Source organism: Eulemur rufifrons, chromosome 1, assembly GCF_041146395.1.
Source record: "Eulemur rufifrons isolate Redbay chromosome 1, OSU_ERuf_1, whole genome shotgun sequence".
Classification (NCBI taxonomy): domain Eukaryota; kingdom Metazoa; phylum Chordata; class Mammalia; order Primates; family Lemuridae; genus Eulemur; species Eulemur rufifrons.
Genome location: NC_090983.1, coordinates 98,318,450 through 98,344,349, shown reverse-complemented (window position 1 = coordinate 98,344,349; position 25,900 = coordinate 98,318,450). Strand labels below are relative to the sequence as shown.

The window sequence follows — 25,900 nt, the reverse complement described above, 5'->3', positions numbered from 1 at the left end:
CAGAAAAGCCCCATAGACACCAAATGCAGGATGTCACCCAGGGGCTCTGGGATGTCCTGGATGGGGTGGCCATTACGCCCCTATTCCAAGAATGCCTGGTGTAAGTACCCCAGCAGTTCTGCAGAAAGTATAGCATGTTTCCTCTGTCTCCTCCCCAGGATCTGGAATCAAAGGAGACTTTTTGATCTGCAGCCATCTCCAGGGCCTGAAGTATAACTCCCGGAAATGTTTCCCATCTCACAAGCTATTCTTGGGAAAGGTTCCTATCGGAGCAAGAAAGACCCTTTATAACGCGCTCATTTCTCCCCCCAGGGTCCTGCTTCCAGCCTTGCAAGGTCCTTGCTGTCTTACCCCACCCAAAGTACAAGGGCTGTTCTATGGTGAGTGTCAAATGTCTGAAGTGGCTTCTCATAGCTCCGCTCTATTACCTGCTAGGGCCTTTCTTAAGGGAGGGTGAGCTTAAGTGGGATTTTAAAATAAACAATTATATAGAAACATTCCCAATGCTGGCACACCTACCTGTAGATACAAGTAATTGTTTGTTGTAGATGAGAAAAATGTAGGGAATAAGTCCTTTTAAAGGCAAATAAATGAGTGTTCTCCAAATATTTTAAAAATATGAATCTATTATTCTCATTAGGGATAAGAGATCATACCTATCCTGTGCTTTTTGTGCAAGCAAATAGACAATGGCTGGACCTTAGCAGAGTGTGGTGTTTTTACCAAGAACTCTCAATATACGTGGTTTCAATAACTACTATCTTCATTTACATAATAATTCTCAGATTTTGCCATTGTCTTCTTCATTGGCCATTCTTCTATTTTTACAATAGTTAAGAATATATGATTAGCTTAGTTAAGAATATACGATTAGCTTAAATATATGTGACATAAGTAGAAGTCTATTGTTATTAGGAGGAATTAAAGGTTGGATGGGGAAGAACAACATGAATTTAAACTCATCTTTATTTCACCTCTGAGATGTTGTAAGAGTATGTTAAATCCAGGAGTACAAGAACTACTGGGACATGCATAAATTAATAAATAAAGTGTAAGGTCTCCGGCTTGTGTGACAGTCCAGTGGGCATGCCATTGGGTCCGAGACTGGGACCAGTAGGACCATCAGAGACGCCTCCCACGCACTTGCTCCCCCATCCAGGCCCAGTAATCACACCCTCCTTCCAGCCGGCCCAAGTGCCCTCGGTATTGTTCCCAGGGTGGCCCTAACCAAACAAAGGGAGCTGCCGTGAGCGTCACCATGCTTGGACAAGATGTTATTTAAATAATTGACAAGACATGGGTTTTCTCATGCCAACATTCACCAGATGCCATTGCTGAGTGAAGACTCCCTTGACCGCCTGCCCTGGGCACTCTTCAAAGGGGACTTCCAGCTAGCGCGTCCCTTTCCACTGACTAAAACATTCCTGCAAACTGTGTCATCACAGATTTTTGTTTATTTCTTTCAGTCAAACAGCCAGCACCTGCCAACAAGCATGCTACTTCCTGTTTGCAAATGCAGTGGGGGAATGAGCAGCAAACTGTTTCTGGCATGTTAGCAAAAAATTGAAAATAACACACAAAGATGGCAAAAGGGAATGATGACTCCCAGACGGCTTTGGGAAAGGGCATGGTTATGTGTCTGAAAGAACATCAGAACTGTCACTTACGGCCAGCTCTGTGTTGTAGTCAGTGACTGCATCTGTAACAATAACGAGGGCAGCTTATTACCGTGCACGGGTATTTACCTGGCCGCAGACCCCTGCTAGGCACTGCACATGTGCTGTACTCAGCCACACACCTGCCCTCCGTGGTGCTGTTGCTACTACAGGTGGGGATTCTGTGTTTCAAAGGTGTCCGGGGCTTATCCAAGGTCACTGGCTAGTGAGTGGCAGTGCTGTGACTCATCCCTGGCTCTATCTATACTACTCTTTAGTCTGGTTGGGTCACCAAAGAACAATGTGAGCAGGGACACAGATGATTTCCTTCTTGTTTGGAGAAGTTCACTGATTTGCAGAAAGCTGTGTGGCTAGTTTACAACAAAGTCAAGGCTAAAACACAGATGCTTGTCAACCTTAGCCTGCAGCTCTTTCTGCACGTAACCCACAGTGCATGGGGTTAGTGTGGTGACGGTCTTTGCAAAGGTGGAGTGTGTGGCGGGAGCGAGTCAAGGAGACTAAGCATTTGATTATGGGTCAGCTTTAGAAGCAGATCCCAACACCCAACACGATAGTTTGTAAATCTATAATGAGTGGCTCTAAAGATTAACAGGACAATGAAGCAAGCTAGTTCCATTAGCACCAGACCTGGCATCCTAGGTACATCTCCCAGAATCATCCCCCAAGGGGAGGTTGGCTCTAGGCCTACTCTGTACCTGCACTTACCAACTATACCTGGGGTGACCATATAAGTGGTGTGTCCAGAACAGCCCTAAGTTATACTATTGTGTAGGTAGAATTATATTAGCACCCCCTTGAAGTTTCCCTATTTTAGTGATAAACTATTGGTTGCACTAATCACAGCATCTATGATGAAATATCACATTTTCTTTTTCTGTGTTATTTGTATTTTACAAGACTATGAGCTCTTTGAGGATAGGAAATATGCTTTATGCACCTCTAAATCTTGACATTTCCACACAATGCTGGGCACTCACTGGTAGAGTAGAGGCTCAGTAAATAATAACTTGCTCCTCAATGTCGCGTTCCTGACATTTTCTCTCGAGTTGCCTCTACCTCAATTTCTGCTTGAGATCTAGTTTTTTTTTAATTTAAAATTTCTCTCATCTTGCAAAACATGAACTAACAGAATATCCCCCCAAAATTTCCCATGCAAGCCAAGTCTTTTAGCAAATGCTCTGAAGTGAGTAAACATAACATCTGCATTTGCTATATAAACATCATGGATTTGGAGTGAAATGACTCAGAGTTTGCCTAGACACTATATGAGATGTTGATCTGTTTTTCTCATTTCATTGTCTGCAGTCTTGTTTTTCGCTTTATTTAAAGAAAAGACTAAATGACTTCTGGATACAGAAATGCTATTCAAAAATGGCAATACTACATCTAGTTGGAGAGGGGCCTCTCATCTCATAATGTTTTCCTATGAACAATTCATGCAAAGGCAATCAGCCCATTAGATGATTTGTGTTCCATAAATACACATTAGTATGACTGTAATTATTTGTTTAGTACACTGTTTTAAATTGCCCATAAAGCTTGTCTCAAAGGAGGAGGGAAAGAGTTAAACAGGACAAGGTTGTAATGAAAGAAGGTGAAAGATCTTAATGGAAAAATACAAATCATGAGAAACAGAGACTCCCGTGCCAGGCCACCCTGGTCAAAAGCTCTTCACACCAACCTCCCTTCCCAGAGGGGCGGGAAGCTGCACCCGGGCTAAGGTTCCAGCATTAGTTAGAAAGATGAGCAGTAATGAGAACTTGAGGCTAAAAGCACAAAACTAAGGATCATTCAGGGGTAAAATCACAATGGAAAGTCAAGCAGGTAGTGGGTTGTAACAGTTGGAGTACATGGCTGGTAATAAGGCAGAAACTAGGTGCTCTGCAAAAAGAAGAAACCCCACAACAGGAGGACCCATCAGTACGTGCACAGGGGGCCTGAGACCCTGCATTTCTAGCAAGTAGCAGTCATATGGCAAACAAGTCCTGAAGACTTCGCACGGTGCTGCAGTGTAGCCTCAGGGTGTCTGCAGGACCAAACCTCACTTTCCAAAGCTCAGCGCGCATCAGCATAATCTGGAGGACTGGATAAAACACAGAAGGCTCGGCCCATCCCCAGAAATTGGGAGGCAAAGGGTCTGGAGCAGAGCCAATGATGGGCACTTATAACAAGTTCCCAGGCAATGGAGAACGGCTGCTGTGGGCTCCTGCAGGCTCTCCTAAGGTCCAGGGCAGAGTTGTTAAAGTTACAGAACCAATTCATCTAAGGCATTGTTTATTTTTTCTACATAAAGCCCCTCCCTGCCCTGCAAAAAAAGGAAAGAAGAAAAAGAAAAAGAAAAGCTGATTTTAACAGTTGTGCATTGCATCCTGCTCTGGAGATGGTGCTTTGAGGCAATGGCTTTCAAAGTGTCGCCCCTGGACCAATAACCTCAACATTCCCCTGGGATCTTGTTAAAAAAATTTTTTTAGGCCCCACACCAGACATAACAAATCAGAACTTCTGGGAGCGGCACCCATTCATCCGTGCTTCAAGGAGCCTTGCAGGCGACTCTGGTGCCTGCTACAGTTTGAGCAGCGCTACCTTAGTGTAAAAGAAAACACAGGTGAGAGATGAATAGGTGGATGGAAAGGCCAAGTCAATGGGCTGGAAATTAGACAGCCCGAGGTCTAGGTCAGGCTGTTTCTCTTTAGTTTTTCTGTCCCTCTGTTTTCTTACCTATGAGTGGAATGGGCCCTCACGCCTTGTTTGCTGGCTCTGGTGTTAGGTAGGTTGTACTATTGTCCCCAAATACAAATTTGCGTGAGTATTACACACCCTCTCCCAGGACCCCGAGGCTGGCTGTGCCTCGTGGGAACTGCGTGCTTCCCTGCCTGGCAGTGTTGGGATTTGATGATCTGACTGGCTTTGACCCAGGGCCTGCGGGCAGAAACTGTAAGAACCACTGCATGTTTCCACAGGCTTCTTTGATATTTTCTTCCATCATGAGAATAGAAGGTCCCAGACAGAGTTGTTGCTTCAACCTGGGACTTTGAATGAAAAACCTCATGGAGCAGAACCATAGGAGCTAATCCCCAGCCTGTGGGACACAATGAGGATGTGACAGTTGCTGTTGGAAGCTACTGAGGTTTGGGATTTGTTGGCTATGACAGCGAATTAGATTAACACAGGCAGGTGTACAGATCAAAGAGCCAATGCGCATGACAACTTGGTGAGTAAGTATGAGGGGCACCGTGTTTAAGAGAGGATTACAGACATTGAAAACTAGAAGCCCCTCAACTCAAGATCTCCACTGATAGGGTTTTCCTAATTTCACCTCTTTAGTGTTTGTTTCTCTTTGGCTTCCTTCCTCCCTCCCTTTTTCTTTGTGCCCTTTCCTCCTTCTATCCCTCCAACAGTCCCTGCGTTTTTACTTTCTGTTCTTTCTTCTCCCTGCATCGAGGGGGGTGTTTGGGATGCAGCTGGAGAGGGCGGGCAGGCGTGTCCTTCTAGGCCACTAAGCAGGTCTTGGTTTAGACGTCCCTCTGGAGTAGACAACCATCATTCTACCAAATGGATGATAAACTGGGCCAGAAGCACTGGAATATTCATTCTAGATGGATACAATCCCCAATTTTTGCAATGACGAGACCTCCTAATAGTCTGACACTTTCAAAATGCCTCCAATGTCTGAAATCACATTTTCCTTCTGAGCAAACAAAAAAATAGACTAAAGCCTTAATCTAAGTGACAGTAGACACAGTTTTGACTCTGGATACATAATAAGATGGGGGTCGGGGAAGGCGCTACCATGCACACTCACTAAAGTTCTCTTCTTTGTGCAGATCTGGCCTATTTCTGTAAGACAGAGAACCTGCCCTTCCAGGTAGTTCTGCAAAGCAAACAGCTGTGTTTCTCTAAGACCTTAACATGAAGTGCACCTGCACCTACTGGGCTAAGACCCCTACACAGAGAGGCCTGTCAGCAAGGCAGAGCCCACGTGGGAAGGACACGGCAACCAGGAGAAGACACTTCAAGGCAGAGGCACATGCTGAGTGCGGGGCTGACACACAAGTCTGCGGAACCTGGGCACAGCGGCCGGGTTGCTGTCCTTGGCTTTCTTCTTTTGTCACCAACTCTCTCTGTTACCAACAGCTAGATCGTCTTACAGCTTTGCTATTCTGTCTTCCTGGGCCTCCATTCCTTTTTGCTCGTTTCTTTTCTTTAATTCTGAATTGTCTAATCTGGTTCTCAAATTTAGCCCTGAAGCTGGAGTATGAAATCACTCAAACAAATCTCAGCCCTCAGGTCCCATTGACCAACCATAACTTTCAAAAGTGATTTCAGTTCCACACGGGGCTGAACGCTGCTTTCACGTAGGTGCTCCATTGGCTGCATCGCCAACTGCTTACTGATTTTTTAAAGCAGAAAATTATGACGAAACTCTGATGACAGACGATTAAAATTCCTACAAACCTCTGGTCATTAGGACAAACAGACCCACAGGGCCAGGCCATCAGTTGGAAAAATTCTACCAGAAGGAAACAGGAACCCTCGGTGGTGGCGAAAATCCACTCCAGCTGATGTAAAGGCTAAACCAGACTTTCAGTCATTCGGTCAGCTGAACAGTTTAGTGACTGTTGACAGTGCTGAGCTCTGTTCTAGGTACTGGAGACACAAAAGACAATGCCTGAGTCTGCCAGAGCTTACGTTTTGGACGACAGGCAACAAACACGGGTAGAATACAGCTCCGGCCCCCAAGCTGACGAAGGAACACCAAGCGGAGTAGAAGGCGGAGAGGGGAGTCAGGGCTGATGTGGGGACGGTGCACTCTCCATGAGCCCCACTCCTTGGCGCTCATTCCGCAGCCCGCAGCCTGGGGGCGGGGAGAGTCTCAGACAGGGCAACATGTACGGGGTCCCACATGAAACCGAGCCACATAGCTTTGCAGGCAGAGAGGTTGGTGCAAAGCTCAAGGCAGCAGCCTGCAGGGCACATTCTGGGCATGAGGAGGAGACAGCGGAGCCAGGCTGATGATGGAAGCAGTGGGCACAGTCGGGAATGAAGAGACCGTGCAGGGCCTGCTGCAGCCAGGAAGGAGCTCGGCTTTCCTTCTGGAACAGAAGAAAACTCACCGAAGGTTTGAGCAGAGGAGGGATGCAGCCGACCTCTCAGTTGGGAGGGGATCTCTGGGGGCCTGTGGAGAAAGGACCGCTGCTGGCCCAGGGGTGGCCGGCTGCGTGGGGAGTGGGGGCCTGCGGGGAGGGGCCTGCTGCGGTAGGGGGTCAACAGTTCCTGGATTCAGAATCTGTTCTGAAGCCACAGGGGAAGGAGTGATTGGAGAATGGCTGAACTGGAGACGTACTTCATGAGTTCACTGCCGGTTCCAGCTCAGGCAAGCACCTCTGGGAGCAGTTACCGAACGTTCCAGGAGCCATGGCTGGTCAGTGGGGTTTGGGGGATGATGCTGGGGGACAAGTGAGACTACACCACTTTAAGTGTCCTGCCCTGTTTCAACATCCAGACCTCACTTGGAAGGGGGGCTCTGGAGTTGGCTCCCATGTTTGGCGAGTGCACATTCACCCCTCCTCTTCTTTGTCACACTTTTTAGCATAGAGCCTCATAGCGTAGCTAGTTCTGCAGCCCAGCACTCCACATGCTTCCTGGCAGTATAGCTGTGCCAAGTTAACTGGGGCGCTGGTGGCGCTGTCCACAGAGATAGGCGAGAGTGTGATCACGCACATTGCCGACGAAGGCAGGTGCATGCGGATAGCACAAGCAGACCGATTCGTATTCGGTTTCATTATTGTTTTTAATTCTCTACAATGCACCACCTTTTTTCCTGCCTCTGAGCCAGATCCACCCCAACTCCTGCTCTGCACCCTTTTTTGTTACCGTTGCCTGGTCTGAAGAAGTTGCCACATCAGTAGGCCACAGACATTTTTTGAGCTGAAGGAAACCTTAAGAAAAGAGAGTTCACTAGGTGTACGAAGAATGTTTTCTCTCGGGGATGAGAATTCTGGGGGCTTCACAGTCATCCAGTGAGTTTCATAGCCCCTCGAGGTTTTATGCAACTCTGACTACATTCTGTTAGAACCGCCTTACCCGTCTGTACCTCATGGTACAGCTCAGAAAACTGAGGCCCATAGTAATTAAGCATCTGGCCTAAGGTCATCCAGGGTTTTTGTTCTGCTTTGTTTTGTGTTGTGTTGTTTTACTGTTCCCTGAAGTATAAGGCATAATTATATTTACATTTGGAAAAATACATGTATCATAAATGCAATGATCCACATGTTTTCACAAATGGAATCCATCTAGTTAGTTCAGGAGACAGAATATTCCAGCACCCCAGAAGCCCTCCTATATCCTCTTGTCATCACTATCCCTGAAGCTTAAGCATTATTCTCATTTCTAATAACACAGATTAATTTAGTATGTTTTTGAAATTTATAAAAAATGAAATCATAGAGAATGAGCCTCTCTTAGGCCTGGTTTCTTTCAACATTAAGTTTGTGAGGGCTGGCATGGTGGCTCAAGCCTGTAATCCCAGCACTTGGGGAGGCCCAGCCAAGCTCATTGCCTGAGGCCAGAAGTTTGAAACTAGCCTGAGCAACATAGCACAAGACCCCATCTCTACAAAAAATAAAAAGAATTAGCTAGGTGTGGTGCACGCCTACAGTCCCAGCTACTTGGGAGGCTGAGCCAGGAGGATCACCTGAGCCCAGGAGTTGGAAGCAGCAGTGAGCTGTGATTGTGCTACTGCTTTCCAGCATGGGTGAAAGAGCAGGACCCTATCTCTACAAAAATAAAAAAAAATAAAAAACAGTAATACAAAATAAGAAGTTTGTAAGATTTATCTATTTTGTTTCGTGCAAATATACATCATTCATTTTTGTTGCTTAGAATGAATATATGAATACCTAGTTTTTAATGACCAGGAAGCACTAGAACTGTGGCAGGAAGACCCGCAGGTGGCCAAACCCTCTTGTTCTCACCCTGTATAGAGCCCTAACTTCTGAGTGTAGGTGAAACCTGTGACTTGCTGCTGCAGACAGAATATGGCAAAGGTGATGTGATATCGCTACCATGGTTAGGTTACATTATATTGCAAAAGGGAAGGGACGGCCCTCCTGTAATTACAAGGTCCATTTATACGTACCCACATTTGCTCTCTCTTGATGGCTTGAAGAAATAAGCTATGACCAGTGGAAGGTGCCGCATGGCAAGGAACCTTGGTGGTCTCCAGGAGGTGAGAGCAGAGCCTGGACAACAGCCAGGAAGAAAATGGGCATCTTGGTTCTAAAACCACAAGGAACTGAGTTCTGCCAACAACCTAAGGGAGCCTGGAAGCAGGACTTCCCCCAGGGAAGCCTCTGATGAGACCACAGCCCGGCTGATGCTTTGATTGACACCCGTGAGACCCTGAGCAGGACCCTGATGAACTGTGCTTGGACTCCTGACCCAAGGACACTGTGAGGGAAGTAATGTCTGGTTTTTTAAGCCACCACATTTGTGGAAAAGTATATTACTCAGCAGTAGAAAATTAATTACAACCTGGCTTTCTGGCTTTCTAGTATGGTAACTGTTATTCATTTATGTTGCTAAAGGTAAAACAAACACCCTATAAACACCTCAACATTCTTTCTCCATTATCCATTCTCAATAATAGCCAATTTGGCAAACATAGATCACGTGGAACGTTAGTTCTGGTTTTATCATTTTAAATGTATATTGGCCCCTTACCTTTAAAAAGAAGTTATTTATTGTTAATAATTGGTCAGACACAAATGAGGAAACAAGTGGAAGAAGCTGATTTTAGGGATCCTGGGACACTTTCCTGGGAGAATGCTCTTAGAGGAGGAAAAGAAAAAAAGAAAAGAAAATTAGGGCTGTATATTCTCACGATGCTATTTTCAGCATGTATTTCCCATAGATGCATCTTAAGCACTTTGGAGCAATGCCAACCAGGGTGCAATGTAGTTGAGAGTCAATATCCTTACAACACAGGCACTTAACAGGGGGACGTGACTGATGCCATACACCTGCCAGCATGGGAAGAAAGCTCGCCTGCTCTGGGGAAATAAGTTTCCGATAGCCCATTTCTATTCCTTTTCACTTTGTCCTTGATTTATTGCCTTTGCCCAGCTTCAGTATGACAAAGGCTTCAGCTTTCAGCACAAAATGATATTCCAGGCTCCACTAAATATATTTGTAAGACAAGGGCAGCCAACAAAATTAAATTGCCGGCACAAAGACCGGCTGTTATTTAAAGCTGGAGAGAGATTACGGCGGATTATTACTTTATCAAAAAATATTTCAGCTACGAAACCGGTGCTTATTTCTGCAGTACCTTTGGCTGTGTGCTAATTTATCTCCCACCTTGCACGGATTTGGCCTTTCATTGCCAGTTTATTGAAAAGCCTGACAAATGTCGGCGGCCTATGTTGCTGGACACCCAGGTTTACTTAGTTATTGCTACAGAAAGCTGGAAATCAGGACCTTCAAAGGGGACTTACGTGCACTGATTCTTTGATTTTTATTGTGCTTTCATTGGAACTATCAGGCACTTCATCTCTAACCTCATTTGCCTTTTCGGAGGCCCCGGCCAAGGCCGGCAATGCAAATACCTCAAAACCAACAGCATCACCATTATGAAACCGATGACTTGGTCACGCTTTTTCCCCTATCTTTTTTGAATGCAGTATTTTATCTGTTATAAATTGCCTCTCTTTTAAGATATTTTTCCTCAGAACCTTATCATACTTTGAGAGGAAAAATACCTGCCAAAATTAGAAATAAGAGGATGAGAGCAATCCATTTTTATTATCTGCAACTTCTTGAAGTTTTACTCTCATTTTAGCTCCATGCTTTTAACTAAAGTTGTTAACCAATTTAATTTCTTCTCCTTCATTCTTAGGTGTGCTTTAGTGCACCACAAAGATAGGACAGTGCACTCTTTTCAAGATGGGCCATTAGACTAGGCTTGTTTAGTTAAAAGGGATATTTTGCTTGAAAACTAAAGTGTGCTCCATTGTTAAAAGAAGCTCTAAAGCAATTTCACGAGGAAAGACTGTCCACAGTGGTGGTGTATTTGTTGCCTGTAGACACTGGGCCCCCTCATGGTGCTAGGCGGGGGTGCTGAGTCCTGGAATTAGTATCATATTGGTGGATACAAGTTGACAGTGACCATGACAGTTTCTGTAATGGACTGCTACAGAAGCCCGTTAGGAGGGCACTGCACATCGTCTTTCAGAGGGGATCAGGAAAGCTTCCAGAGGAAGTGACATTAAATTGAGACTTGAAGAAATAAGAGTTTTCCAGCAAGGAAGGGATGGAAGCAGAAAAGAAGGAAAGGTTTCCAGCAAAGGTAAGAAAATGTGCAAAGACCCAGAGTAAAGGTAGAACATGATGTATTCACTTATCTGAGCATAATTCAATATAGGTAGAGGGTACAGTGGGGTGTGAGAATAATAAGAATTGAAACTTCAGAGGAAAGCAGGAAGCTGGGATTGAGGAGACTTTGGAGATGAGCCTGCAGGCCATGGGGAGCTATCGGAAAACGAGTGGCATGCATGTATTTGAATTTTTAAAAGATCACCCTGGTCAGAATAGAGAATGAATTAAAAGGGCACAAGCCTAAAGTTAGGGAGAAATATTTGGACGCCCTGACAGTAATCCAGTTGCAAGATTATTGTGGCCAGGACAAAGATAGTCAAAGTAAGATATAAACAATTGGATGGGTTTAAAAGAGGGTGAGGAAGCCACTACAGTACAATACGCTATACGTGTATCAGTAGAGTTTGCAGATTGATGGACTCTGGAGAGGTGAGATGGAGGAAGGGGGGTGAAGCTTGTCTCTGACTTGGACATTTCAGTGGACATAGGACACATCTCTGAGAAGGAGAAGACTGGAGCAGAGCAGATGTAGCTGCGGTGAGGGGAGCCGGGTGGAACTGGAGGTCAATTTGGGACATGTTGAAGTTTAGGGGCCTGGGGATGGCCAAGTGAACTTGCCCCCTGAGGCAGCTGAGACAATCCTCATAAAGCCAAATAGATCCACCCAAGCCGGGCATCTCGATCTGGGGTTCAACAGCATATGGTCACCAGTTGAAGTCTTAGAAATGGTTGGGCTATCTCAGCGAGGGAGTATCTTTCTTCCAAAAACAATTTTTAAAAAGCCAGATCTGCCACAAGAAAGTCAATGTTTAAAGGGCAAGCCCAGGATGAGGTATCACACAGGAGACTGCGAAGCGGCCAGCAGAGCTCCGGCACTCCTGTAAGAGCGTGACACGCGCTAGGAAGTCCACAGAAGGTAAGGCCTGAAACGGATCCTGCAACAAGGAGCTTCTTCTTGGCCTTAGCATGAACTATTGCAATGAAACATGCTTAACTGTTACGAAAGTAAAATCATTTGTGATATGTTTTGTTTCCAATTAAATTATTTCTTCATCCATTCTTCCACACATCCCTTCATTCGCTACATTCACTGAAAAAAAATTGGGCAGGTGATGTGTGCAACTGTCCACATAAGCATCGCACATGTCTTTAAGCAACATGCTCCCGATATTTATGTGTATTTATTGGTAAGGAGAAAAACGAATTTTAACAAGACTGCATATCACTTTGTTGGTATTCTAACAATGGATTCCTTTCAAGTACTTAATTAGTCTTTTTTAATCAAAGTAATACATTTACAAAGTCAAATACTGTAGAAAAACTTAAGGTAAGACAGCAATCCTTGTCCCACCCCTGGCCTCCTCCTCATGTTTAGTTCTATTAGTTTTCTTGTTATTAACCCTATTTTATTAAATATGTTGCCATTTCTTGATCTATCCATTTTAGATATTATCTTTTCCCTCCCACAATGGTCAGTGAGGAATTACCTTTTTTACCAGTCACATGTGAGCCCCTCCCCATATTTTCAATATAGGTTTATCGCAATTTTGGTTAGGCTGGTTTTCAAAGTCCTTATTGTTTGTCTGATGTACATATCACCCTAAGCTGGTATCTGTCACTTGCAGACTTTCTTTAGGGGCCTCCCTCCAAATGCCCTCTCCCCTTCTGTCTCATTCTACACCTGCAGATGTGGTTTCATCGACCTTAAAACTATGGACATTCTGAGCCAGATAATTCTGTGTCATGGAGGCTTTTCTGGATTTGTAGGTGTTGCAGCATCCCTGGGTGCATTCCACCCCCTGCGCACCAGCAGCACTCCCCATCTTGACAATGAAGTACGTCTCCAGATATATTTCCACATGGCCCCCAGGGAGGAAGCAAACACCATGCCCGTCTGAGAACCATTGACTTAGACTATTCCCCGGAACATCAGCATACCTGCTGCCCTGAAACTACGCGTCCTGCTCTGTGGGGTTCCCTGCTTCCTGAACCTCGAGTCTTTCTTTCTCATACACCTCTTCAACTCGGTGAAGCACACTGTGGCAGGCAGCCTCCCCGAGGGCGTCCCACACCCCTGCCCCCAGGTGTCCGCACCCTTGTGTAACCCCCGCTTACGAGGTAGCACCGTCCCTTCCGAGTTTAGGTTCTGAAAGTCCGATTTCTGTTCCAGCGGTTCTCTTGCGCGCTTCCCCTCTACTCCATTTCCGCGGGGAAGCCAGCTGGCAGGCTGTCTAAGCAGTCTTATTCAAAAGACAGCATGTCAGGAACCTGAAAGCTCCTGTCAACAGCCACACGAGGGAGCTTGGAAGCAGATTATCAAACCTTTCAGATTATCACAGCCCAGGACCAGAATCTGACCTCCGAGAGACCAAGAGCTAGAATCATCCAGCTGAAACAATCCGAGATCTGACCCCTCCCAGAACTGTATAGGGTGACAAACGTTTGTTGTTTTAAGGTGCTAAATTTGGGGGCAATTTTTATGCAGTATCAGATTGAGTAGTGTCCCAGTAGAGATATTTAGGAAGTCTTAAAAAATGACATCACACATGACTGATAACTTGACCAAAACATGGAATTCCAGTTTGAAAACTGTGTCCCCTTAGCACTGTGAAGATGTATTTTCACAGTCTGCTCACGCTTATTGAGAAGTTCTGTGCTTGTCTGCTTCCTATTCTCTGTCTTTCAGAGATTTAGGACTCTGTCTTTGCCTTGGTGTGTGTGGCTTTTTCTGCTCACTGTGCTGGGTAGGGAAACAAACTTTTACATCAGTTTTCTTTAATTCTATAAGGTATTTTCAATTATCTCTTTGTTAATACTCCCTCCACATCTATTCTCTCTCTATATATATCCTACTAGATATTGGACCTCATGTTTTGACTCTGAATTTCTTTTTTTGTTCTCAATTGTCTACTCTTTTTGTATTTGTGTTCAACTTGTTAGAGGGGTTCTCAGATTTTACCTTCCAACTTTCTAGATTTAAAAAAATTTTCTCTATCACATTTGCAAGAGTTCTTTCTCATTATTTGCCAGTTTTGTTTTAAAGACCATGCTCTTGCTTTATAGATTCATATATTCTCCTATCTTTCCAAAGATATGTTTTTAATGTTTCTTCTGCCTCCTGTATTCTTCCTGTTTTCTCCAAGTACCTTTGTTTGCTCGCTTTTATCTTTATCTTTTATCTGGGGGTTTCCTGGAAGTACTGGACCACCTTGGTTACCTGTTCAGTTATGGCTGAGGCACCACCAGCGAGTTGAAGGTTCTGGGCACAGGCACTAAGCTCGCCAGCAGGTGGGCGTCACTGTCAATTCGTCATATGGGTGAACTATTTTTTCAATGGAGACTTCTCTAAAATTCTAGTTATCACATACAATTTTCATGAGACTGTTGGGTTTTTCCTATGGAAGAACATTCTCATTTCTCGTATGGAGAAAGGAACGTCTCACTGTAAGAACTCTGGGAAAAAGGCAGAAAAATAAGGCTGGGGACCCCACAACCCAGAGTGCAGATGGCACTTCAGTTCCATCTCTGTCCCTGTACCTACACCTGGCCCTCAGCTTTGGACAGGCTTGGGTTTAATTTCTGCATGCCAGAGAACAAGTCAGTCTAAGGTGGAAGTGGGGAGGACTTTGCTTATCTGCCTGAGGAGGGAAAAGCAGGACTAGAATGAGACAGTGACCTGTGCCAGCTGCGCCTGGACTCTCCTGCCTTCAGGTCACAGCGGCCTCCGCATTGTGCAGAGCGACCAGGTCTGAGCTCTCCCCAGGCCGCCCCTTCCCACGCCTCCAGCAGAGCCCGGGCTGGAGGCAGCCTTCCTCCTTCATCTGCTCTCTGATTTCCAAAACTGTGTTGCAATGTCTTACTCAAACTAAGCTCTCTTCTGTTCTCTTCATCTTTTTGAGTCGCTATCTTTTTCAGGTTTTTAATTGTTTAATGTCATTTGGGAGGAGTTTCAGAAGGGGGAGATGATACATGTGCACATTCATCCTCCATGTTTAAATAAGAACATGCATTTTTTACACGCAATTTTTCTGAACCAAAAAAAAAAAAAAAAAGAAAGAAAAATTCTGGTGAGCCCTACTAATACTTTTAAAATCACTTTTTTGGAGAAGGCAGCACTCCTAGATGTGTTGTTCCACCGCAGCATTTCAATTGGCAGTGACTGTCAACCACGGCCAGCCGGTCTCGGAGCTGGGGGCTCTGGCTGCACCCTGCGGTTCACATCACAGAAATCCGCACCAGTAAAGACACGTTATTTTTTTCTTCACTCAGTAGTCCTGTGTACCTCCATGTGCACCAAAGTATGATTGGCTAAATATAGGGAGGTATGTGGCAACCTCTTTTATTGGCAGTGTATTTCTAAATATCCCAGTGGGGTTTTAGCACTCCTTATATATCGCCCCATTATTCCTGCCTGGCCCATATTTTAAATGAGGATCTATAAGCAAGGTAGCACGAGGGGCTCCGGGAATCGAATATAGAATTCCTGACAAAGCACAAGACCTAGAAGAAAGCTCCCACAAACACTGAAAGGAAACGACAGGTCCCATGAGAGAAGTACACATAGTACAGTGACAGGTCAGAGACCAGAGCGGAGGGTTGACAAGTTAAAAAGTGAGACTAACGGGCTTTGATTTCCAGCCCCACGGAGTACTTGCTGTGTCTTCTGGAACAAGTCATTTAACCTTTCTGGGCCAAAAGTTCCTTATCTGTAAAATGGGGAAATACTAGTAGCAACTCCGTAGTAATTGTGTGAGAATGAAATGATTTAATCATGCACAGCGATGAAACTACATCTCGGCACATAGTCAGCACTTTATAGGCTTCAGCTGGGACCAACTGTTCTCTAGCTGGGAGATCAAAGAAGGCTGTGTGTGGTTGGTGGCAGAAATTTAAACTGGATTCTTAAGGTTGAAACTATTCCCCACCTCTCTCTTCCCCGCAGCTTTAGAATAGGGGATCTGATTTCCAGAGTCCTCCTTTCTTAACACTGTGAGGTCAAGCTACTTATTAAAGTGGAAACACATCTTCAATAACTTTGAATTAGGAGAAATAGTGATAATTCAAGGCCTACTTGCCGAACAAAAGGTAATTAACTGCACGGAGAGCTGAATAAGCCCCGAGCTCGGGCCTTCTGCTGAATTTGTTTCACATCTCGAGATGTGAGTATTTACAGGTCAAGTGCTCTAAGAAGAATAAAAACATGTCTTTTCTCTGAGAAAAAGCTTTCTTCACACTGACTCCAACTATTTTCCTAATCCTTAAACCTCTAATTAGAGTTCTAGTCCAAAAGCTAAGCATTCAATCCCCCATTCTCTCTACTCCTGGCTTTAAAAAAATATATTAAAAATAAAGGTGGCTCAGTAACCTGCCAGCACTTTGGTCTGTTGTGTAATAATCCTTCTCTGTATTTATTCCACATCTTTCATCTGCGTCCCTCTGAACCCGTCCCAGACGGGATCTCATTAATCCCCCACAACACTGCTGGGAGACCCTTGACCGCCACGATTATCCCAAATTTGCAGACGAAGACCTGAGGCCCCAGTATGCTCCTTTCTTCTTTTTACAAACAATAAAGCGTCACAAGGGCTGATCATAATTATCCCGATTCTCACACTGCAGGTGTAAGCAACCAGCCTTGCTGAAAAAACAAACAGTTGCTCAATTCTTGGGAAATTTCGGAAGAGTTGTTTAAACCGGGAAAGTACAAAGTGAGAAGACTCCGAAGAACCAAACAAGGCCAGGTGGCGGCAGCCCCACGGAGACCCCTCCCCAGCAGCCCCTTGCATACGTTACGGGAGGCAGGACAGATCTCAAAGGGAATGTTAATTACCAAGAACAAGAATATTCAAGTAATACAATGCATATTCCTGCCCATCTTCACTAAAATCCTTTGGGGAGGCACCAGGAGGATCTGACCTCTCCCACGTGGGGCCCCGCTGCAATCCCATAACCGCCTTCTCATGGACTCCGTGGGCTGGTCCCGCACTTGCTAGATGCAGAGCGTCTGGGCCTACTCAATTCAAACCACGCAATTCAATGCAAGAGCACTCCGAGGCCCGCCGTGTGCTGACGTTCTCTCACCGCAGGAGTCTCCCTGAAGTCAACAACACCACACTCACTTTTCTACTATGAGCTCACAGAACAGCACCCAGAATACAGTAGGTGTTATGGACTGAATGTTTGTGTCGCCACAAAATTCATATGCGAGAGCTTAGCTCTCAGTGTGGCTGTGTTTGGGGATGAGGCCTCTACGGAAGCAACTAAGGTTAAAGGAGGCCATGAGGGTGGGGCCCTCACCCTAGAGTAGGTGTTCTTCAATGAAGAGATACCGGCGAAACACAGCCTCCCCCACCAGTGCTCCAAGGAAAGGCCACGCAAGCACACAGAGGAGAGGGGGCCTCACCCGACACCAACCCTGCCGATACCTCCATCTTGGACGTCCCGTCTTCAGAATGGTTCTAAAATAAATTTCTGTTGTTTGAGTCATCCAGTCTGTGGTCTTTTGCTATGACAGCCCTAGCAAACTAAGGCAGTAAGTATTAAATGGATGTTTGTGAAGTTAATTATATATTGACATTTACGTTAGCTTCATTTCCATACTAGCCTTTGACTCCTTCTCTTTGCTGAGGGACTGCAAATACTGACTCAAAAGCTGCTGGTCCCCCTATTTTGGTGTCCTTTGTTGCTGTCACATGCGGCCCCACAAGCTCCACATCCAGAGTGGCTGCGGTTGACGCAGGGAGTTTCCCTTATGTTTGACTACGTCTCCGCAGCTGTATTTTGCAGAGTCCAGCCTGCAGTGAGCAGAACTCTTCATTAGTCCCACATATGTACTCTGTTCCCCAGATTCTAGTTTTTATAGTTCTCTCTCTCTTTCCTCTCTCTCTCCTCTCTCTCTCTATATATACACACATTTTTTTTTTTTTTCTTTTAGAAACAGCAGAGAAGTTCCCAGAAGGTCTGTTTCAGAGGGCATTTGAGAAAGTCATTCTTAATACTTTTCATTTTCATGCTTGGACATATTAAAATCTGCTGCCTGTGCCTAGTGACAGCCAGGGGGACACCCTGTGCCTGATCCTTCTTTCTCTTCTTCAGGGTAATGTCCCACCCATGAAGTGCTCTGCTTCTAGGCACCGGGCAATTTTCATTTCCTCTTTGTATTAAATCTTAACCCCAAGTGTCCCGAATCCTAGCTGTCACATTCATGCTCTGATAACCCAAGGATGAGGATGATTCAGATTATTACCACCATCAATAAGAAAGTAAAATGTGTTTTATGATTTACAATTTACAAACACATCTACTTGTGTTATCTCATTTGACTTAGTTCACTCAATTTTCTATTAAAAAACACGCTAGACTGAGTGATCCAGACAACAGAAGTTCATTTTCTCACAGTTCTGGAGGCTGTGAAGTGCAAAAACAAGGCGCGGGCAGATCTGGTTCCTGGCAAGGGCTGTCCTCCTGGCTTGGAGACGGCACCTTCTTCAAGCCTTGTGTGGCATTGAGAGAGACAGAGAATTCTCTGGTGTTTTCTGCTTTCAGGTTACTAATTCTGTTGGATTAGGGCTCAGATTTACAATCTCATCTAACCTAAATAATCCCTTACTCCAAATGCAGCCACACTGAGGGGCAGGGCTTCAGCACGGAACTTGAGAAGTGAGTCAGTTCACCACTCAGCTCAGAGCCATCTTCAAGGACTCATGAGCACCTCACAGAATAAGGCGGCCGCCGCAACCAAGAGAAGAGGAGCCAGGACGATCTCCCAGTCCAGCTCTGCTCCGCGTGCCTCTCTCTCTCCACCCAGGCCCGCCGCTTAGCACGGCAGACTGACTGTGTGACGTGGGACGTGTCCTTTGCTCCTGCCCCATCTTTGCCCTTCTGCTAGGAGGGAGAGGTGACAGGGAGGACTCTGGCCCACCCTCTGGAGGTCCCAGCACCCAGGACCTTATTACTGTGAAATGGATGATGAAAGGGCAGCAAGAGATGGCTGGAAACCCCAGAAATGCAAGAGATGAAGCAACCAAAACAAATTCTGGGAGATATCAAAAGAGTTTGGGGAATTTTAAATTCAAAACCGGCAATGTGTTGCTTGACACAAGCCCAGAGACTGAAGTGGTCGGGGCTCAGTGAGGCCAAGGAAACCAGCCTCCTGAGACATGCTTCTCTGTCTACCAGCATTGCTGCTGCTCCAAGGGACTCCAGCATGTGCTGGTGTCAGAGACGGGGTGACAGGAAGCAGCATTAAGCTTTGCAGGGCATCTGTGAGAAAGCAGCGAGGGCGGGGCTGTCCCATGGTCACCCCAGCCCCGGCCAGCAGCTGCGGAGTTTCCTTCTTTGAAGATGCTCCCTCCCTGGATTCCTTCTTACTCCCTCCTCCCTTGAGCTAGTCTGTTCAAAACATAAAGTGTCTCAGTTCATCATTATTCCCTCCAAGGTGTGTGCAATCACAAATGCAGACAGTGCATCTTATGAATGCATATGTTTAAAAAAGGAAGATTGATAAAAGGGAAACACTGAAGCAAAGTCAGACAGACCATTTGGTGCTGGAGGGCAGAGGAACAGCCACCTGCGAAGGTGACCTGAGAGCCTCTTTGGTTTGCGGCCCAGAGGATTTCTCCATAGATGGACGGCATTAGAGTTAGCACATATTCTCAACCTGAGTTCTTATTTCTACCAACAGGGAGCCAAGAAGACGGACACTGAAAGAATAGAAACAAGAATTGATTGCGAAAAATATATATGTTTCATTCTGAAATACAAATAAAATGGAGAAAAGGAGGAACAATCAAAGAAATGTTTTTTTATTAAAAAAAAAATATAATGTCTGGCTAGAGAACACAAACTTATCTTTCATGACCCGACTCAAGGGTCACCCTCTCCATGAAGCTTCCACTCTACTTCTAACAGCCTTCTCCTTAGTGTCTACGGCACCCAGTGCCCTTGTTTATGTGCCTGTCCCTGATCAGATTCCATAAAGGCAGGGCAGGGTCCTTTCTGTCTCTCAGGACCTGAACTGGTACCTGCCCTGTGAGAGGTGCTCTACAAATACTTGCCAAGTGGCAAGTGTGAGGAGAGCTCCTGGCACCATGGAGAAGGCAGAGCCTTCACTCAACAAAACGCCGTGAAGCTCAAGTTTATCTTTAGAATGCTCTTATCTGCCTCTCTAGACCCTTCTCCCGTTTTAAAGACCCTTCTCCTCTGATTGCCGCGTCTCTGAGAAGGTGTCTGTGGCCCAAAGCCCCGGGTTAGGGAGCCACGATGGCCTTCTCTTTCTGAAGGACTCTCTGACCTCAAAATGCCTCTCGTTCTGCCTCTGCTCTCCCATCCCAGAAATTAAAATCCTTTTCTTCATTTAGGAAAAAGGACCTGTTTTCATTTGAAAAGGTAGCAGCAGCTTAACCCAAATAAGTCTCTAGTTGGAGAAATTTCAAGAATAATGATAAAGGACAAAGAAGAATTCCAGTCAGACCTGGCCAGGGCGAGGCCTGCGCGAGTGACTGGGGTCACACTGGTCCCGGCCGGGTCAGCGATATGACATAAACGTGCAGGCCAAGCATTTTATTCCATATTGACTCAATCCATCCCCTAATTCCATCCGCCAGCTGCTCAACCAAAAGCGCTGAGATTAGGGCCACGTTGCACAACCTGGCTGTGGACATTTGCTGTCTCCTGCGGACAGCGAGAGGGACGCCTTCATAATTTCCCCCAGATACCCAAAGATGTCTTCAATCAAAAAAGGTTAAGAAACCTGGACTAACAGACACTCTTCATTCCATCTCAGAGAGGGTTGAATCAATCTTATTATGAAAACGCTCACAGATAAAGACCTTTCCCCATAAACCCTTTAGCGTTTTCACTCTCCTGATCTTTCTCCAACCTGTAAATCCTTAACTTCCAAAAGAATTTCAGAGTCACATTAAAAATACTCCTAGATCTTTATAATGCAGTGTCCCCACCCCCCCCCGCCACGTGATCCTCTGGTAATCAGGTCAATGGCCGAATAGAACAAGCACACTGCGAACAAGCTGCAAGGATATCGATCCTTAATTCCTCAAAGCAGCATTTCAAAGTCTGCAAATGAACCCTTAACAGAAAGAAATATTAATGCGAAACTACACAAGAAGAGAATAAAGAATCACAAAATCTAAGACTCGGGAAGAAACTCAGAGGTAATTATTTTTCCCTCTCATTCACTGCTGGGATTATTATTATGCTTTCTCTAACACATAATCATTTAATTATTATTTGAAGACCTCCCATGACAAGGAATTCACCACTCAAGGTATTTTATTCCATTGTTATAATCCCTGAATTCCCAGAAGATTTGTCTTTAAAGTTAGTCAAACTCTACCTTCTAGCCAGGTTGCTTTAAAAATCTGGATACTGTGACATGCTCCTGTGTCTAGATTGCTTTGCAAAAAGTTGAAGGCAGTTTTTGAGTCTCTCTTTTTCCTTATCTGTGGACAGCACCAGGCCTTGCTTATCTTTGCTTGTCTTCACAGTTCCCGATACTGTGCAGCTGGACTTGTAATTACCCGGGAAGTTAATGAAAGAATGAAGGAATGAGCCCGTATCTTGGTTGTATCTCTGCAGTGTGAGGAGACGGCAGGAGAAGCCCAGGACTCGGAGTCAGGACATCCTCCACCACTGCCTGCTGCAGGGGGGCTCCCGGGAGCAACGGGGACTGGGGCTGTCCTCAGCCAAGGTGGGGAAGGGGACGCTCTATTACTAACCACGGCCGGACACTCATTTCTCCTGAGTTAGCCTGAGCTGCAAGGACTCACACTTGAGCTTTCACACATGCCCTGAGACCTAAGCTCAAAACAAGCAAACAAATAAGACAATATTTCCTTGTTTCCTGCCTGTAGCCAAGGTTTAAAAAAATGCAGGTCCCTATGGGATCAGGCAGAGCTTTTAATGAAGGAAGGCTTCAGGGTGTAAGAAGATAGGGGCAGGGTAGGATTCAAGAATGCCTTCCCAATTAAATAAAAACATTATGTGTTAAAAAAAAAACAAAAAACAAAAAAACAAAACACTCAGTTTACCCGTGTGGTTAAGAATACAAAATATGTCACCAGACTGGGAAAAAGAAGTTGAATCCTAACTCAGTTGCTTATTTACTCTGAGAGTTTGAGCAAGTTATTTAATATTATATGCATCTGTTTCTAAAACTATAAAAAACTGGGTATATTAATGCCACCCATCAAATTGGGTTGCTGTGAGAATTAAGCCCTGTGTTGATTAAAAGAACAGTGCCCAGCATAGAGTCATATACATGTGTGTCTGTGTCTGTGTGTATGTGTGTGTCTGTGTGTATCTGTGTGTGTCTGTGTGTGTCTCTGTGTCTGTGTCTGTGTGTATCTGTGTGTGTGTCTGTGTCTGAGTGTGCCATTTGATACACTTGTATGTATATGCACTGTCTGTATTCGTGGCAGCCACGTTTTCATGGGCACAGCCTGACGGGAGCAAATGTCCTTGCGGAACCATATACAAGGACATAGCGTATTTCCTCCAAATATGCTCTGGAGGAAATCTTGCACCCTAGTGCTCTGCAGTCGTTTTACTACTTATTGTCCAACCCGACTGTAAGAGGATAATCTTGTTTAGAAGGAAGACTGCTGGGTTGCTTACTGGGAGACCTGGTTCCAGCCCCAGCTGTGTCGTGAATTACTTGGCTGGCCGGTCTATATCCACCTGCTGAACCTCTACATGCCTTAGTGCCTCAGACAGCCTTATCGACCCACAGAAGCATGACAGGGCAAAGCTTAAGGCCGGGTATGTTTATATAATGATCCTAATCATAATCACATCAAAGCTACTGATAAATAGGCAGTGTAACAACCCATAATGTTTCCCCTCCGTCTTGCAGGCTCTGCAAGGCCAGATGGACTTGGAATGACCAGTCATCACCCTAGTTTCTCTTTCTCTGTCTCCCTCTCTCTCTGTTCTTACCTTCCATTTTGCTCTTAGAATCAATGAGGCCTGTTACATCATGTGAGTCACCGTTGTTACTGCTGCATTTCTTAGCGTTTCCTCATAAGGTCTAGAGAGTACACCGTGTATGGGGCATACCCCCGGCTTCCTTCCTGCCAGGCTCCACCACTGTTCGCCCTGAAACTTAGCTGCATGGATTGGGCAGAATCCATCAAAAGCCCAGACTCAACTCATGATAACAGCAGATTGCAAGAGGAGGACAGGCATGTTCTTGATCACAGGACAGTGCTCTTTGAGGTCATACTCCAGAAATGTCCACATCTTTGCACTCTTTGCCTATTCCAGCAATTGTCCCACCTCATAGGATTTTGACCTAATAGTGTCCTTGGCTGTGACTAGATCAAGGGTCCTCATCCTTGCAGGGTGGCATTAAGCTGTATGGGGAGAAAACCTGAATTCTCTTAGTGCCCATCAGAACTGGTGCCCTTCAACATTTTTTGCATGAACTGTGTTCTATCATTGTTATTATTTCATATTCCATTTGTCCACATTCTTTCTAAAATCTGATTCTCACCTGTTTTTTGAATTAATAATGGATAATTTAGATGCTAGAGCCTATGTTCTATTAGATACCCTGCAAATTGAGAAATGTTCTCTTCCTCAGGTACTAGGATACTGAGCTTGCCATTAGTCCAGAAGCTTCAATAATAATGTAATGTAGCCTTAAAAAAATAATTTCATCCATTTATGTAGTATTATGGGAAAAAATTCCCTATAAGTATTTGTGAATTTTATATCAAGTCAAAATAATTGTAAAAAGAAAGAAATAAAATTGTGATTTATATAATAATAGTATTATAGTTTTATTAAATAAAAAATGCCCCAAATATTATTGTTTTAGAATAGCAAATGCCAAGTTTGTCATTATATAAGAAATTTAAGCCTCAAAAAAAAATCTGATTCTTAGAAGCAAGCCCTTTATTCTACAAGGTTACGACTCGCACAGACTACTTCTCTCTAAGACCTGGACAATCGCCTTCTATTAAATGCAGCCTGCATTTATGCTCGTTGTTTTAACAGCCCTTTGTAAAGAGGACTGCAGCAAAGATGACAGGATATATGTGGCAAGTGTCCTTCTGAAATTCAGATATGCTTATGATCTTCTCCTTTGCACTTAATGGATTCCAGCACAAAATAAATAATAAAGAATTACTGCTACACAGTTGAGGCAAATTAAAGTCAATGCATTTGAAACTTCAGCAGTGAATCGACACCAGCCCTGAATACCAATTGCAACTCATAAAGGTAAAGTATAATCAAGGGTTTGGCTGGAAGTCTGGAAATATGCTGCCCAGGTGGGAGCAACTTGAGCTGGAAATTATGCAGAGTTCTGGAGGGCACGCACTGTCCCTTCGGCCCCGGCTGACACTCCACCAGGCTTCATGCCATCAGTACTTACCATTCTTGCAGAGCAGAACAGCCAGGAAGTCCTGAGAAGAAGAATTGACAAAGAACAAAAGACTGGGTGCCTGGGCTGTCACAAAGCTAAATGCAATGTTCTCCTTGGATGGAGCCGAATCTGTGTAAATAGCTGAGGATGAGAGGCTTATATTCTTGGTCACAGGGTAGGGTTCTTGAAAAATGTAAGTAACCGACGTGCCAGCCTCAAAAACAGCAGAAACCTCTGCAAAATATAAGAGGGAGAGCATACATTGAAACATTTAGTCAATTACCAGGATAGCCATAACTGCGTGTTTCTTATTTCCTCTGCACAAGGCAGGGTGTGAGGGGTTTCACATGAATCATATAATGTGTTCCCCACAATAATTTTGAAGTGGCAGAAGTCATTATTCTTATTTACAAATGAGAAACTTGAGGCTCGCAGAGGTGTCTTATGCACCTTGAACAAGGTCGCTAGCCAGAAGAGAGAGCTCAGATTTGCCTCCTGAAATTTAGGTCCAGTTCAACATTCATAGCTGTGCAGAATGATTACCATGTGCCAAGCTAGTTTCCTGAGAAGCAGGGATCGAATGTCCTTGCCTGCAGCACAGCGCATGGAGAAATTTATTGGCACCATCTTACTTTCAAAATTGAGATCTGGTTTGTGTTTTTCTGATGTTTCAGGAAAATTGTGAATGGGCTCTAAGTTACTGAGAGTCAGCCATGGGCGTGGGCAGCGATGATTCTTTATGGTGCTGAGTACAAAGTGAGGACCAATGAGAACAGTGAAGAAGGAATTTATGGAAACAATAGAAAAGGCATAAAGATCCAACTCCTGGACTCACTTTTTTAGACATCGAGGCATTGGCATCATTTCCAAAATATAGCAAAGACTTAGGTCTTTCTGTGGGAAACAATCCCATAGCACAACACATTAGATGGAGGTCTGCCACCACCAGGAAGAAATATGGCATCTACAAACTGCTGACATTCAATTAGCAGGAACCTGCAAATCACCCAACCTCCTTGTAGGTTGCTCTCACCTCAACTGTTACCATTTTAGTTTAGTGGAACTAGCACAGCACAAATCAGCACTAGAAGTGAAGTCTCACTCGATTTCATGCTGGCTGTGTGGTCCCAGGCAAGTCAGTGAATCCTGTGGAGAATATTTTCTCATCTGGTGAATGGGAATCATAACACCGACCTCATCAGTATTTCTATGCAGATAAATGAGATGGTGTGTGCAAAGCACTTAAGAGAGTGGCCCAGCACAGTTTGAACTTACAGACTCTTTGTGTTAGAAGAGGATTTAACCTGAACCCATCCCAACAGCCTTTATATGATGTATCTGATTATTGACTGCAAATCTGTCCAAATGCTGAGATATTTTCCTTAGATTAAGGCTACTTTTGATTTCACTTTAAATTTTATCTCTATACAGTATCAGAGTATATAGGAAAGGTTCCTTCATA

At 44.7% G+C, this 25,900-nt stretch overlaps 1 protein-coding gene across 2 annotated transcripts in view; it reads right to left on the bottom strand.

Annotated features, from left to right (window-relative positions):
- Positions 1 to 25,900, bottom strand: part of CNTNAP5 (contactin associated protein family member 5) — a 770,280-nt gene that overhangs the window by 68,573 nt on the left and 675,807 nt on the right. For both annotated transcript variants that reach the window (XM_069473762.1, XM_069473772.1), the window contains exon 19: positions 24,448 to 24,672. In XM_069473762.1, the coding sequence (XP_069329863.1) occupies positions 24,448 to 24,672 (225 nt within the window). The remainder of the gene's footprint in view (positions 1 to 24,447; positions 24,673 to 25,900) is intronic.